This window comes from Bufo bufo, chromosome 10 (assembly GCF_905171765.1).
Source record: "Bufo bufo chromosome 10, aBufBuf1.1, whole genome shotgun sequence".
Taxonomy (NCBI): Eukaryota; Metazoa; Chordata; class Amphibia; order Anura; family Bufonidae; genus Bufo; species Bufo bufo.
The window spans coordinates 134059276-134072175 of NC_053398.1; the positions used below are offsets into that span (position 1 = coordinate 134059276).

Here is a 12900-nt window from a genome sequence, read left to right on the forward strand (position 1 = left end):
GTAGCCTTAAGCTGTTGAAGGATGTATCAATTAACCTTAGAATATCATTAAATATTTCTGCTTTTCATGTTCACTCTTCTATTTAATTATTATTATAATGGAAATATTTTTTATTTTCTGGTTAGGAATTAAAAAAAAAAAAAAAAAAAATCCCTTTTTCAGATGGATTTTTAATGTCTATATTAATGTATATTCCATTTTTTTTTCCATTCGGAAAAATTCACTTTGTCTCCTTGTAAAACGAGAAGTTTTTAAGATTCTAAACCTGTGGATTAAACATGAGTGAAATAAATGTTAATGAGCTGATCGGCTGAGGCTTTCCACATCCGTAATTGTTGTGAAATTTGTTTCATTTATGCACATGGCAACCATTTTTAAAACCTAAAAATTTTATGGCACTGTTACGCAAGGCTGAAATGAATGATTTAAGTCGTGCTCTGCAGTAAATCATGGATATAATTAGCAAATGGCATACTGCACGAGTAATTTATCATTATTTAGAGGGCAGCATTCCAGAAGAATTCTGAGATCTGCAGCCCCTCTGCATTGTTACTAAATACGGATTTATAAATACAGATTCTCTGCAATATTAAAGCTATTGCCATCGCTGCGCAGAAGTGCATATACCGTAGGTGAGATTACACGTAGCCAATAAAAACATATATAAATATAAAAACCTCGCTAATGAAGGAATGCAAAATATATCAAGATCCTCGCTGTTATATTGTAATTATCTGCAGAGCCTTTGCAGTCATTTCCATACGTGCTGATAGTTTTTCTGGTCCACAAATATAATCTGTAATGTGCCTGCAGTATATGTATATATAATTACTGGGGGGGGGGGGAGGCAAGCTTAGATTCTGATTCAGGAGTAAGATATGAGCATCGAGCGCAGTTATAATTTTATTTTTAATGATTTAAATAATCCTTGCATTCTTCTATTTGTATGAATCGGAATGCAGAATTCAGCAGCCTATTTATTTTTAGATATTTTTCATGTAATTTTCTTTTCTTTTTCATTTAATTTTCTTCATTTTTAAAAAAAAAAATTTATGTGGAGCCATTCTGGAAATTCTTATAGTCAAGCATATGTTTCTGCAAGAAAATCAAAAATGTCACAGGACCATAATGAGCTGGATTAGACTGTCCGATGGTCCAGAATGTTTGGTGGTATGTATGCGTAGAGATGTGTACTGTATATGCATATAAAATGACAAAGAAATATTTAAGATGTCCGCTACTACTAATACGTTAATTTAAAAGACGGCACTCCCAGAAATTGAGCTTAACTAACGTTGAACTCAGATGATAGTTAATGTACTGTAGCTCAATAGTTGCAGTATACAGGAATTCAGCAGACTTACAAGTACATGATAATCATAGGACAAAAGATAACTGAGACGAGGGTTGATAGAAAAGTTGATTTCGGGTAGTAGGGAAGTTTGTACAAGTTGAAATTGAATCTGTCACGCTCCAAAGGTGTGCAACTCTCCAAATATTTGCTCAAGTACATTCTTCATCACAAACATTGTATTGATTGCAATGGGTACCGTATCATACTTGGTTTTCCCTGCTTTTTCTATTTTTAAAAATGAATGCTAAAGTTAAAAGATGGCGCTAAGAGAAATTGTCCATAACTAATCTAGATGATAGCTGCGCTCCAAGGCTACCCCATCTGGAATTTAGAAGCACAATACATCCGCACTATGGGGGTCATTTACGAGCAAATTGCGGATCTGCAAAACACGGATGTTTCTTGCTGACTTTATATGATTTACTAAAGGTCTGTATTTGCAGTGCATAGGCGCCTTGCACGTACACAAGATTTTTATGTGACAGTAAGGGTACTTCTACACGGCAATTTGGGCTGCTCTATTCATTTCTAGGGCAGCCCTGCTACACTGCGATACTTAGGAGCGACATGAGTTGAGCCCAAAACTGCTTTGTAGACGTACCCTAACATGACAAATATAAGCGTAAACGAGACATGGGGTGGAAAAATGTTGTATGTAGGTTGCATGAAGTTTATGGAAGGAAGTCAAAATTGAAACTGTGGTACTGAAAAGGTAATACTTGAAATATTCACCCGGACATACCTCCATTTTCACCCCGGCAGCCCCCCTGACATGAGCATCGGAGCAGTTCATTCTCCGATGCTCTCCTTTGCCCTGCGCTAAATCGCGCAGGGCAAAGGCATTTTTAGGAGTTCCAGTGACGTACCGGGGCTCTCCATGGGGCTGCCAGGAACACCGGTGACGTCACCAGCACTGATGGGCGGGATTTAGCGCTGCCCTAGCCAGTAAAACGGCTAGGGCAGCGCTAAAGCCCGCCCATCAAAGCCGGTGACTTGACTGAACACACTGCCGGGAGGAAGTTTCCGCCCGGCAGTGTGTTATAATAAACAAAAGAGCCCGTGCCCTGCGCGATTTAGCGCAGGGCAAGGGAGCGCATCGGAGCATTAGATGCTCCGATGCTAGCCTCAGGGGGGCTGTCTGGGTGAAAATAAGGGTATGGCCGGGTTCAGCTCTGAACCCAGACAATCCCTTTATGTACATTGTTCATTACCCATAGTCCACTGTTTGCAATGGTAAAGTAATAGGGGAGGCGCTCTAGGGAAATTCAAAACTTGCTGATGGAGTCCTCTTCAGATTTATAGCTGATTGGTTAAGTTCCCAAAAGAGGGGCTGACTCTGATCAGTTTATTGTCGTTTAAAACGTAAAAAGCAGAAAACCCCTTTAAGAGTGCATTCACACGACCGTATAAATGGATCCACATCCGTTCTGCAATTTTGCGGAACGAGTGCAGACCCATTAATTTCATTGGGTCCGCAAAAGATGCGGACAGCACACCGTGTACTGTCCGTTCCGTGGCACTGCAAAAAATATAGAGCATGTCCTATTCTTGTCCGTGGAAAAGAATAGACATTCTCTATATAGAGCCAGCCATGTGCGGTCCACAAATTGCAGAATGCACACGGCCAGTATCCGTGTTTTGCGAATCCGCAAAACACTTCTGGTCGTGTGAATGCACCATAAAAGAGAATTTGTAACCTACTGGGGACAAGACAGTGACAGCTATACTGGGCAGCACTGGAAGCTACAGTCATTCCTATCGTCCACTGCAACGGAAAGTTACTGCGATCTTGTAGCCCACATGGAAGACCCATCCAGGCCCCTGACTAACGAGAGCTTCAGTGTCACATTTAGGACACTGTTCTTGTCACTGAGGGTACGTGTAAATTGACAGTGCACTCAGAAATGATAATTAAGCTCCTCAGATACCTTCTGTCCACTGTACAGCACCTGTGTGGGTAATTATATCACTTCACATGAAAACCATATATTTTTCAGGGACTATATTTAGACAGATGCCAAGCAGTTTCAAACTGATCAGTTCAAGTGGTTTGAGAATTTAGCCTAAATGTATATTTTTAGAATCTGCTAATCTCTTGAAATTAACTGCGCATAAAGACCGTCGCCGTGTGATTTTATGATTTATTCGTATTGTAGAGAACCCTTGTCAACCGACTGGATATAATTCTACTCTTCAAAGAGTTGAATTCTGCCCAGAATGTTACATACACAGCAGAAACAAAACGTGTTCTACTTCACCCAGGCCTCCAAAGCTCATTGCCATCTGTGGCAAGGGAAGTTTCGACCCTTTCTTGACACTACTATTTAGATGTTTGAGCACTTGCTCCCCCTGCCCTTCTCCCATATGATGTTCCGTCCAGTTAATCTCATAGGGTACACTGGTGTGGTCAAAACTATATTCAGCTAGCCTTTTTGTTGCCACTCTCCATCTGTCCGCTGCTTCAGAATGGAGTGGATGTGCAGATGCTGGTCAGTGATGTCATCAGTGACGTCATCAGCTGTACTCCTAGACTGAGCTGGCAAGTGGCTACCAGGATTGGACTCTTGGCTAAAGAAAGAATGTTACCCCATGAGGGAGCCTTCTCTGTTATGTTCTTCACTGTTTGCTACCTTTTAAGCTCATCCCCATAGGACATAGCTTTGATAAGTGACTCCTGCTTCGCTGCATTGTCTATTGGCATCTGTGGTAGTCTGCAATCCACCTCATCCTGTCTCATCAAGAGGCTCAGGCTTCTGCTTTGTCCTTCACCATGCATTACACTGCTGTAATGGGCCATCAATGTAACAATCCTGGAATAGCCCTTTAAGGAACTGTAGCTACCCATATTGCAGCTTTTGCAGTATTAAAAAAAAAAACGCAAGACAAGTTTCAAAATGGCTCTTTAGAAAAACATAAATAAATCCCAAACTTGCTTTCCTTTACCAAAATTTTCTATACAGTCACAGATTTCCATCCATCCCTTACTATTTATTACAATATATATTCTTATTTGTCTCATATTTATTTCATACTGTATTTAGAGGGCAAAAAAAATTAAAATTCTTCTACTATTAAATGATGGCACTCCCCAACTGCTCCACATTCCATGTGTCTCAACTTTTTTGTGGGTTACATTTTCGGCACTTGTTTTACTTATGTAGATTTTTCAAACGTCTTTACTTAAGGGTGGCCAGATGAGAGATGGACGGCGGCGTTACACTGAAGTTTCGGGACATTAATATAAATTGCACTCTAATTTCCCCCTAAAGCATATATACATATATACATTGTAAACCTGCAGATCTTTAACGCAGCTGCTTACTGCTAAACAGTGCCTTGTCCAGAAGGGGACAATCTGTGCCTCTAATTGCTGTCACTGAAGCCGAGATTCATTATGTGACTTTCCCATTAAAATGTGAGCATTAATTTGTATAATGAAATATCACCCGCTGCAGTGTTCATTAGCCATGCCCTACTGTATACTGAACATTGTTAGCTACCTAGAAACTGTAGTTAATTTTGCTAATGGATATTTCTCTACTTAGTGTTTGCTATGAAATTTATACTGTAACATTACCTCTTAAACTTTTAAAGAAATTTAAATTCAATCAATTATTCCCAACAAAAGTTTGGGATGTCATTAAGCCAGAAATCGCTAGCACTGCAGTGTTACAAAAAGAGAAATTAACAAAAAATAAAATAAAATAATGAAAAGGACAAAAAAAAACTATTTTGAAGCCAAAGCAGAAAGTAAAGGAAGAAAGATTGAGTTTGATGATTTTATTCTAGCCAAGGATGAAGGGGATTTAACTCCAAATAATAAAGCTAAGTCAAGAGCAATACTCATTACTTAGGGCTCATGCACACAACCGTATGTATTTTGCAGTCCGAAAAAAACAGATCCGCAAAAAAAAGAAATACGGAAATGGAATGCACACGGAGTAACTTCTGTTTTTTTTTTTTGCAGACCCATTGATATGAATGCAAAAAAAACGGAACGGACACGGAAAGAAAATACTTTCATGTGCATGAGCCCTTATAGTGGTTCCAGTTGTTTTTTTTTGTTTTTGTTTTTTACAAATCCAAAAATCTAGATATAGTATTCTAAATTGAAATATACAATAGGACAGTGGTCAGCAAAGTGCGGCTCGCGAGCCACAAGCGGCTCTTTAGATCCTTCAATGCGGCTCTTTGGTGCAGGCTGGCGGGTGGGCGGCCGTGCAGCTATATCGCGCCGCTCAAGCTGCTTGCAAAATGTCCGTCATGCGCCTCCTGCCCCGTCTGTCTGCTCCTTCCACTTTATGAATGAAGCAGGCAGGTGGGGCAGGAGGCGCATGACGGAGGGTGAGATGTCACGCAGCGCACAGCAGCAAAAGGGCGGGCAGCGGCGCTCTAGTTTGGCTGCCCACTGCCGGCCATGTGAGGAGTGGTGAAGAGGCCGCCGCTCAGGAGGAGCGAAATGTCCTGCAGCAGAAAGGTAGGAGCTGCCCCCGGTGTGTGCCCAGCGCCGGGCACTGCACCGGCCCCGCCGCAAGTGTCCCTGCCTCCTCCCTTCCCCCCACTAATACATTACTTTACTTACTAGAAGGCACTTATGGGGGATATCTGTGGATAACGCACTTATGGGGGATATCTGTGGATGACGCACTTATGGGGGATATCTGTGGATGACGCACTTATGGGGGATATCTGTGGATGGCGCACTTATGGGGGATATCTGTGGAGGGCACTTATGGGGGATATCTGTGGATGACACATATTTAGCATCTTATGCTATATATGCGTCATCCACAGATATCCCCCATAAGTGCGTCATCCACAGATATTCCCCATAAGTGCGTCATCCACAGGTATCCCCCATAAGTGCGTCATCCACAGATATCCCCCATAAGTGCGTCATCCACAGATATCCCCCATAAGTGCGTCATCCACATTACATCCACATCTGCAGACAAGTTTAATAAAAGTAAAAAATGATAAAGATAAAATGAAATAATAATCAAGATCCAAATAAAAGAAAGTACACATAAAAGTATGCAAAAACACACTCTGGGCTCATGCCCACTAATGTAAGGGCGCCGTGCCTGTGCTGCAGACCGCAAATAGTGGTCCGCAATGCACGGACACAGACCATGGGGCAGCTGCATGAGGATCGCGGACCCATTCACTTGAATGGGGTTCGCGATCCGCATTCGACTGCCCGCACCGCAAAAAAGTAGTGCATGCTGAAGTGAATGGGTCCATGATGCAGGCTGCACACGGCCGTGTGCAGCCCGCATCATGGACCCATTCACTTCAATGGGTCCAGGATCCGGGATATGAGTGCTACAGAGTGCTTCCGTGGAGCTTCTGGCTGTGCCTCCGCACTGCAAAAAAGTAGTGCATGCGCTATTTTTTTGCGGTGCGGAGGCACAGCTAGAAGCACCATGGAAGCACTCTGTAGCACTCATATCCCGGATCCTGGACCCATTGAAGTGAATGGGTCCTTGATGCGGGCTGCACACGGCCAGTGCCCGTGTATTGCGGACCCGCCATATGCGGCCTGCAATATGGCAAAGGCGGGCACACGGTCGTGTGCATGAGCCCTAATAGTCCTCACTAGTACTGTTGACGCAATATTTTAGGTTTTAAAAATGTGGCTCTCGAAAGAAATTTCAATCGTGGTTTTGGCGATATTTGGCTCAGTTGACAAAAAAGTTTGCCTACCACTGAAATAGGAGATAAAAAAGACAACCAAAGAAGTAGTGGTCCCAACTGGCCAACCCCTTCATAAAATGATAATCGGCTGATCATTGTGGGTCCCGCTTCTTTAATTCTCAGCCATCAGCTGTTCTCAGCAGGGAAAGGTTGAAGGAATAGGTGACCATGCACAATAGGATTGCTCTAAGCCCACCAGAGTGGGAGCCTTTTTTAAGGTCATAAATGACCTTATAAAAATGTATGGATCATGGTTGTCTAGATGGGACTTACCCTTTACACAACACAATAACAACCAAGATGTGAAATCCTGAAGTAGTGTCCTTGTTAAGGAACCTATGACTTATGACTTCATACATGACATTTCCTTAATCATGTTGTATTTGTAAAAAAAAAAAAAAAGCTCTTTCCTTTTGAAGCACAGTGAATCCCTTGAGATGACCACCCTAAATTGCATTCAAAAGTGGTTGGCTTCTCAAAGAAGATGGAAAGTATGTATATGGTGGAAATGAAAATCTGTCACAGTAAACCTGGTCTGGATAAGGTGGTGTTCTTAAAGTGGCGCTCTTTTGGATAGATTTCATTGTATATGTATTGACAAACAATGGAGAGGTGATCCCAACTGGCCAACCGCTTCTTAGGAGAAAGTCACTTAATCATGGGCAGGGTCGGACTGACACGCCTAGTCTGGTGTGCCAGTCCGACCATGCAGAGGATGTTCCGGTGGGCCCTGGCTCTGATACCATAATGGGTCCCAAAAAAATCCCATTTGACTGCCTTTGGAGCCGATTACTTGGAGCCTATGAATTCATACATGAGCCTTCTTTGATTATGTTGTACTTGTGAAAAAGCACCTTTCTTTGAAGCAGAGTGAAACCTCTTTGGGAAAACTGCACTCAAAAGTGGCCTTTTGGTGTGCTGGGAATTTTAAAGTATAATATGTGGTGGAACTGTAAATCAGTAACAGAAAATCTGGTCTTGATAAGATGTGGTCCATATGGTCTGTAGGTGAACACTATCACCATGCAATCCATACATGATCTTGACTTTACAATCTCAATGAATGGGCAAAATCACATTGGTTACAGGAGAGACAATGGTTGGTTACAATGACCAAATCTGGTCAATGAAGCACAAGAAAAGGCTTCTTGCTATGTGCACAATTCTTCTGGATGGTGTTTGGGGTCAAAAGTATAGGCAAATGTCTCACCAACATTAATGATTTGGAAAGACATCTACGTAACCAATGTAATCTGTTCCCACATCCTTAGACTTTGTTGGTAAGACCACCTCATGAGTAGCCTCCTAAAAACAAAATGGACATGGACGTTGTTCTACACATAGACCTCAAGTAAGTGGACTGATGGTTCCTGGTCTGATGGTGACTTTCCATGACAGTAACTTGTAGACCCCCTACTTCTAGTGTGGACAACAGATCTCACGTAAACACCAGAATAAAAGTAATGCTACGTTCTCGTCCTGGGTTTAGGTCTTACCTGTGTGTATCCTCAAATGCACCTTAAGGTGATGTGAAGTCCTAAAGGTTTTCCCACAGTAAGGACAGTCCTTCATAGCTGAGCCAAGGTTTCTGTCCCTCATCATAGCTTGTTGTTGTGCTCCTGTACATCTTCCAGTGTCGTCCCCCATATCTGTAACACAGAGACGATCACTTCTAACATCACTTCAGCCAGACGCTGTGTAATTATAGCAGGGACAGTATCAGTACTCTGCCTGTCTGTTTCATTTGTTCTGTCAATTCTTGTGATTGTGATTCTTGGGGATAATTTCATCTTTTTAATCATTATTTTAAGCAGCATATGGTATCTTAATAGTGAACGGAGTTATAGAAGAAAAGAACCAGCTGTGGAGGCAGATGCCTGGAATTATTTTTTTCTAGGCACAAAAAAATCCAAAAGTTGGAAATTAGAAGAACTCCAGCATAATCACGTAACATTATTTTTAGTATTTACCTTACATGATTTTGATCAATTACTCCCTTGGATCTAATCAACGTTAGGGGGTCGGGAGTGTTAAATGGCAAAATCTAAATATGTGCATCTAGAGCAAAACTAATTCACCCCCTAATGCTACTGTGATTTTTGCCCAATTTTGGCAAATCCCAAAACAAAATACTGAAAAGAGAACTCGCACCATGAACACTCAGTTCTCCTTCATATGGGTGAAGAAAGTATCTAGTCCCACAATTATAATTTTGCATTTCCTTTTTATGTAACTTTTTTGTTTGATTTTTTTTTAGGTCTTTTTTCATCAGATGAGATTCTCCTGATCCCTGAGGCCAAATGATAAGACTATAAGAACCTGTAGCTACGACAGAATAACTAATAGACATAAATGAGTATATTACATGAGTACTATGTAACTATGAGTCACATGATCCCTTCCAGCCAGTCAGCAGCTCTGATAACAATCATGTTATCAGTTTATGACTTTTGCTTTCTAAAGCAATTACATCCCTTACATTATTGTACTATGTGATATCTGACTGTTCCTTCTGAAAAAATTCAAAAAATTGTCTTGTGACATTGGTGGATTGGAGCTTTTATGAAACTGTAGCCATGTTTGTAGTGTGAATAGCTATTCACTGGTTTCTAGTCAACTGTGAGGAAGAAGGGGAGAAAAAATTCCAAAATAGAGTGTTAATCGAAGAACTTTTTGGATGGGAATCCAAAATATCTTGGAATAACCGCAGGGTGTCAAAGGGAGGAGGAACTATTACCAAATATTGAGAGGTGGGAGGCTGCCAGTAGTGACTGTAAGTGTAGAGCAAACTATGTATATGAATACAGAAAGGAAAGAAAAGGAGAATCACAGCTACAAAGACGGCGCCAAACCCCTAGTAACCATTATGATTGGTGATCAGAATAGGGATTAAACATAGGAATGAAGAATATTCATGAAATAATAAATAAATAGGTATTCCAACCAATTAGGTTATGACCTGGAGTATGAAGAAATAATCAAATAAAAACTCTTAAAAGCTTTTTCTAAAAAACAAACTGTAAACAATTGACTCTTTACTGGGGAGGTAGTCTGTGGGATAACCTCAAGACACCCACAGACTCAATATCCCTGGATCGCTTGTAGTATGCCCCTTTTCTGGTAGGGTTGTCCTTCAAGAGAAAGGTTATCCCAAAAAAACTCATAAGAGAATCTACTAAGAGAATCCTTAAAGAAAATCAAGAGGAAGCCTTAAAATCAAAACACACGGGGCCCGAAAAAGCACAACATAGTACCTCTAAGGATTTCCAACTGAACCTTATAACCAGATATAATTTAAAGCATATGGCGATTAGACAAACATTAACCAAACATTGGGGAAGGCTTCAAAAAGACCCTATCCTAAAAAATGAATTACCCCGTTTTCCCATTATTACTTACCGAAGAGCACAAACCCTGAAGAACATTATTGCACCATCTTGCCCCAAGATCCAGAAGAAAGAAAAGGAGATTTTACATCCATCTATAGTAAAAGGAAAACCCCACCAGAAAAGGGGCATATATATGTATTTATTTGATTATTTCTTCAAACTCCAGGTCATAACCTAATTGGTTGGAATACCTATTTATTCCAGTTTTGAACAGTTTTGAAGTTTATACAGTTTTGAATAGGAACCCTCAGTCTGCCCCCCTTTATCAGAGGGCAGAGACCTTGCACCCTAAGGGTCTGTTCACACCTCTAGCATCTTCCACTGATTCAGGGCATTTTCCGCTGCTAAATCCACATTCAAAACTCAACCAGCAGCTTCCCCTTTGACTTTAATGTCAAAAATTCTACCCTGTACAAACCTTTCAGCCCTTTTGAGTAGCTGATTTGAAAAATGCGTGAGAAGTGACACTTTACTTCTTTGAAGCAGATTTGATTATGGATTCCATAAATGTCAATGGGGAAGCATGAAAACCTCAACCAAAGTCTCTGCTAAAAATCCTGTAAAACCACCACCAAATCACGTCTGCCACCAAAAAATCCAGTTTTCAGCTACAGATTTTTCTGCCGTGGATTTTAGCTGTGTGAATGTGACCTAAATCTTTTTATTGTACATTTCTTTTTTTCTGAGGTTATGAATCAAGCAAGTGATTCTAGATGTAAACATCTCTGAAGGCAAGCTACACGTTAGATGTATGTCGGCCAAACCCGCTGATTTCAGCAGAACATCTAATGTGTATGGGGTCCCCTCGACCACCGAAGAAATCCAGTATGCCTATTGCTCTCTGGAAACAAGCAGTGAAGGGTCTGGCAGTGGCCCTCTACCATGTGTCTATCGAGATCGGGATCCATAGCTCCGGTATAGCTTGACATGTCCAAGTCCACCTTGATACAGCACATCAGCTGGGCCAGCATAGTTCTTCAGGAAACCTTGCTTGCCATGCTGGTAGCTTACATGTCACATTTAACAAAGCGGAGTTGGGAATTTTGAGTCATTTGAAAACATAGTGCAAAGTTTCCAAGGGAGGGAGAATTAAAAAAAGGTTATTTTCGGCCTAGTACATGTCCACGTGAACCCCAAAGGGCCAATTACAACAGATTCATATAACCAAGCTTGCCAAACAGCAAGCTTGGACTGCTGCAAGACCCCTATGCGGTTCTGCCATGTTTTCGGGGAGGACTTTTTAAAGAAAATATTCTAGGAAATGCTGCCCAATGTCTGCGTGAAATTTCAAAGAATAAATGGTTAAAAATAGGAAGTGAAAAACCAACAAACCAATAAATGGCTAAATTATCCAATAAAAAAATGCCTTTTTATATTTATATTGAAAGTGATTCCATCTTCATTCCACGTCGCCTATTGAAAATGGGATTCGCCATTATTCTCATTTCCTTTTTTGCATACATTTTTTTAAATAGACCAGCTGCCGTCACTGTGCCGCTCGCCGGCGATTCCTCTATGTAAACAGCATTTGGCACTAAATGCATATAAATGCACACCGGTATACGTCCGCTCTATAGCCGGTATTGATCATTAATGGCTTTCGAATGCTAGCAGTTTAATTAATGCCAGCCTGGGAACATTACTTCATTGAATTGTCTCAGGCATATGTGTCGGGAACAAATTCTATTGTTATCTTATCAATATTTACACAGCTGGAAAATTAACTAGGACCCGTTCAAGATAAAAAATATCTTTAGCGCAAAATATTCCCTTCTCAAGAATCGTTCATAAGCGACAATGTAACTGTATAGACTGAACAGAATAATGGATGATGATTCGGGCCACGGAGTTTAGGGCGAGATTTTCCAAGTTGGAAATTTAAAGAGCTTTTGAAAAAAAAAAAAGTTTATTTAAAAAATTCCTTAAAAGTAGCGAAGGATAGAAATGTTGTGATCCGTAGAATATTTGTTAAAAAAAAAGTAATAAATGAAATTCTAGCACTTGGGCTGATTTCAAAATACCTTGAGATTAGTGAAAAAAAATCAAATTTCATCTTCTTTTAACTTTTTCATCTAAAAATGCCGGGGTGATCACAGAAGTTCATTTTTTACGCTACGTTAAAGAGAGTTGTGGTATCAGGGAAGGATACTGAATTGGTACTCTATGGAGTTTTAACTTAAAGGGTATGTATAGGACTAGAAAAACATGGCTGCTTTCGTCCAAAACAGCGCCCCACTAGTCCACGGGCTGCTTGTGGTATTACAGCTCAGACTCATTCTCCTTGGTGGAGCTTAACTGTAATACCCATTGACAGGTGAGGTGCTGTTCCCGAAAGAAAGCGGTCCTGTAGGTTTTTAAAATCTATAAGGGTGCATTAGGAAACAATATGAAAATTTAAAGACCATCAGTCTCTATAGATGAAATACTGGCCACCATAAACAGCAGCTGTACACCTCTGAC

The 12900-nt window shown here is 40.8% G+C and overlaps 1 protein-coding gene across 3 annotated transcripts in view; it reads right to left on the bottom strand.

The window, feature by feature from the left end:
- The window catches only part of ZNF536 (zinc finger protein 536), a 569889-nt gene that overhangs the window by 251818 nt on the left and 305171 nt on the right, over positions 1–12900 (bottom strand). For 2 of the 3 annotated variants that reach the window (XM_040410153.1, XM_040410155.1), the window contains exon 6: positions 8548–8700. The exons of the other annotated variant lie outside the window; for it this stretch is intronic. In XM_040410153.1, coding sequence (XP_040266087.1) covers positions 8548–8700 — 153 coding nt within the window. The remainder of the gene's footprint in view (positions 1–8547; positions 8701–12900) is intronic. 3 annotated transcript variants of the gene reach the window in all.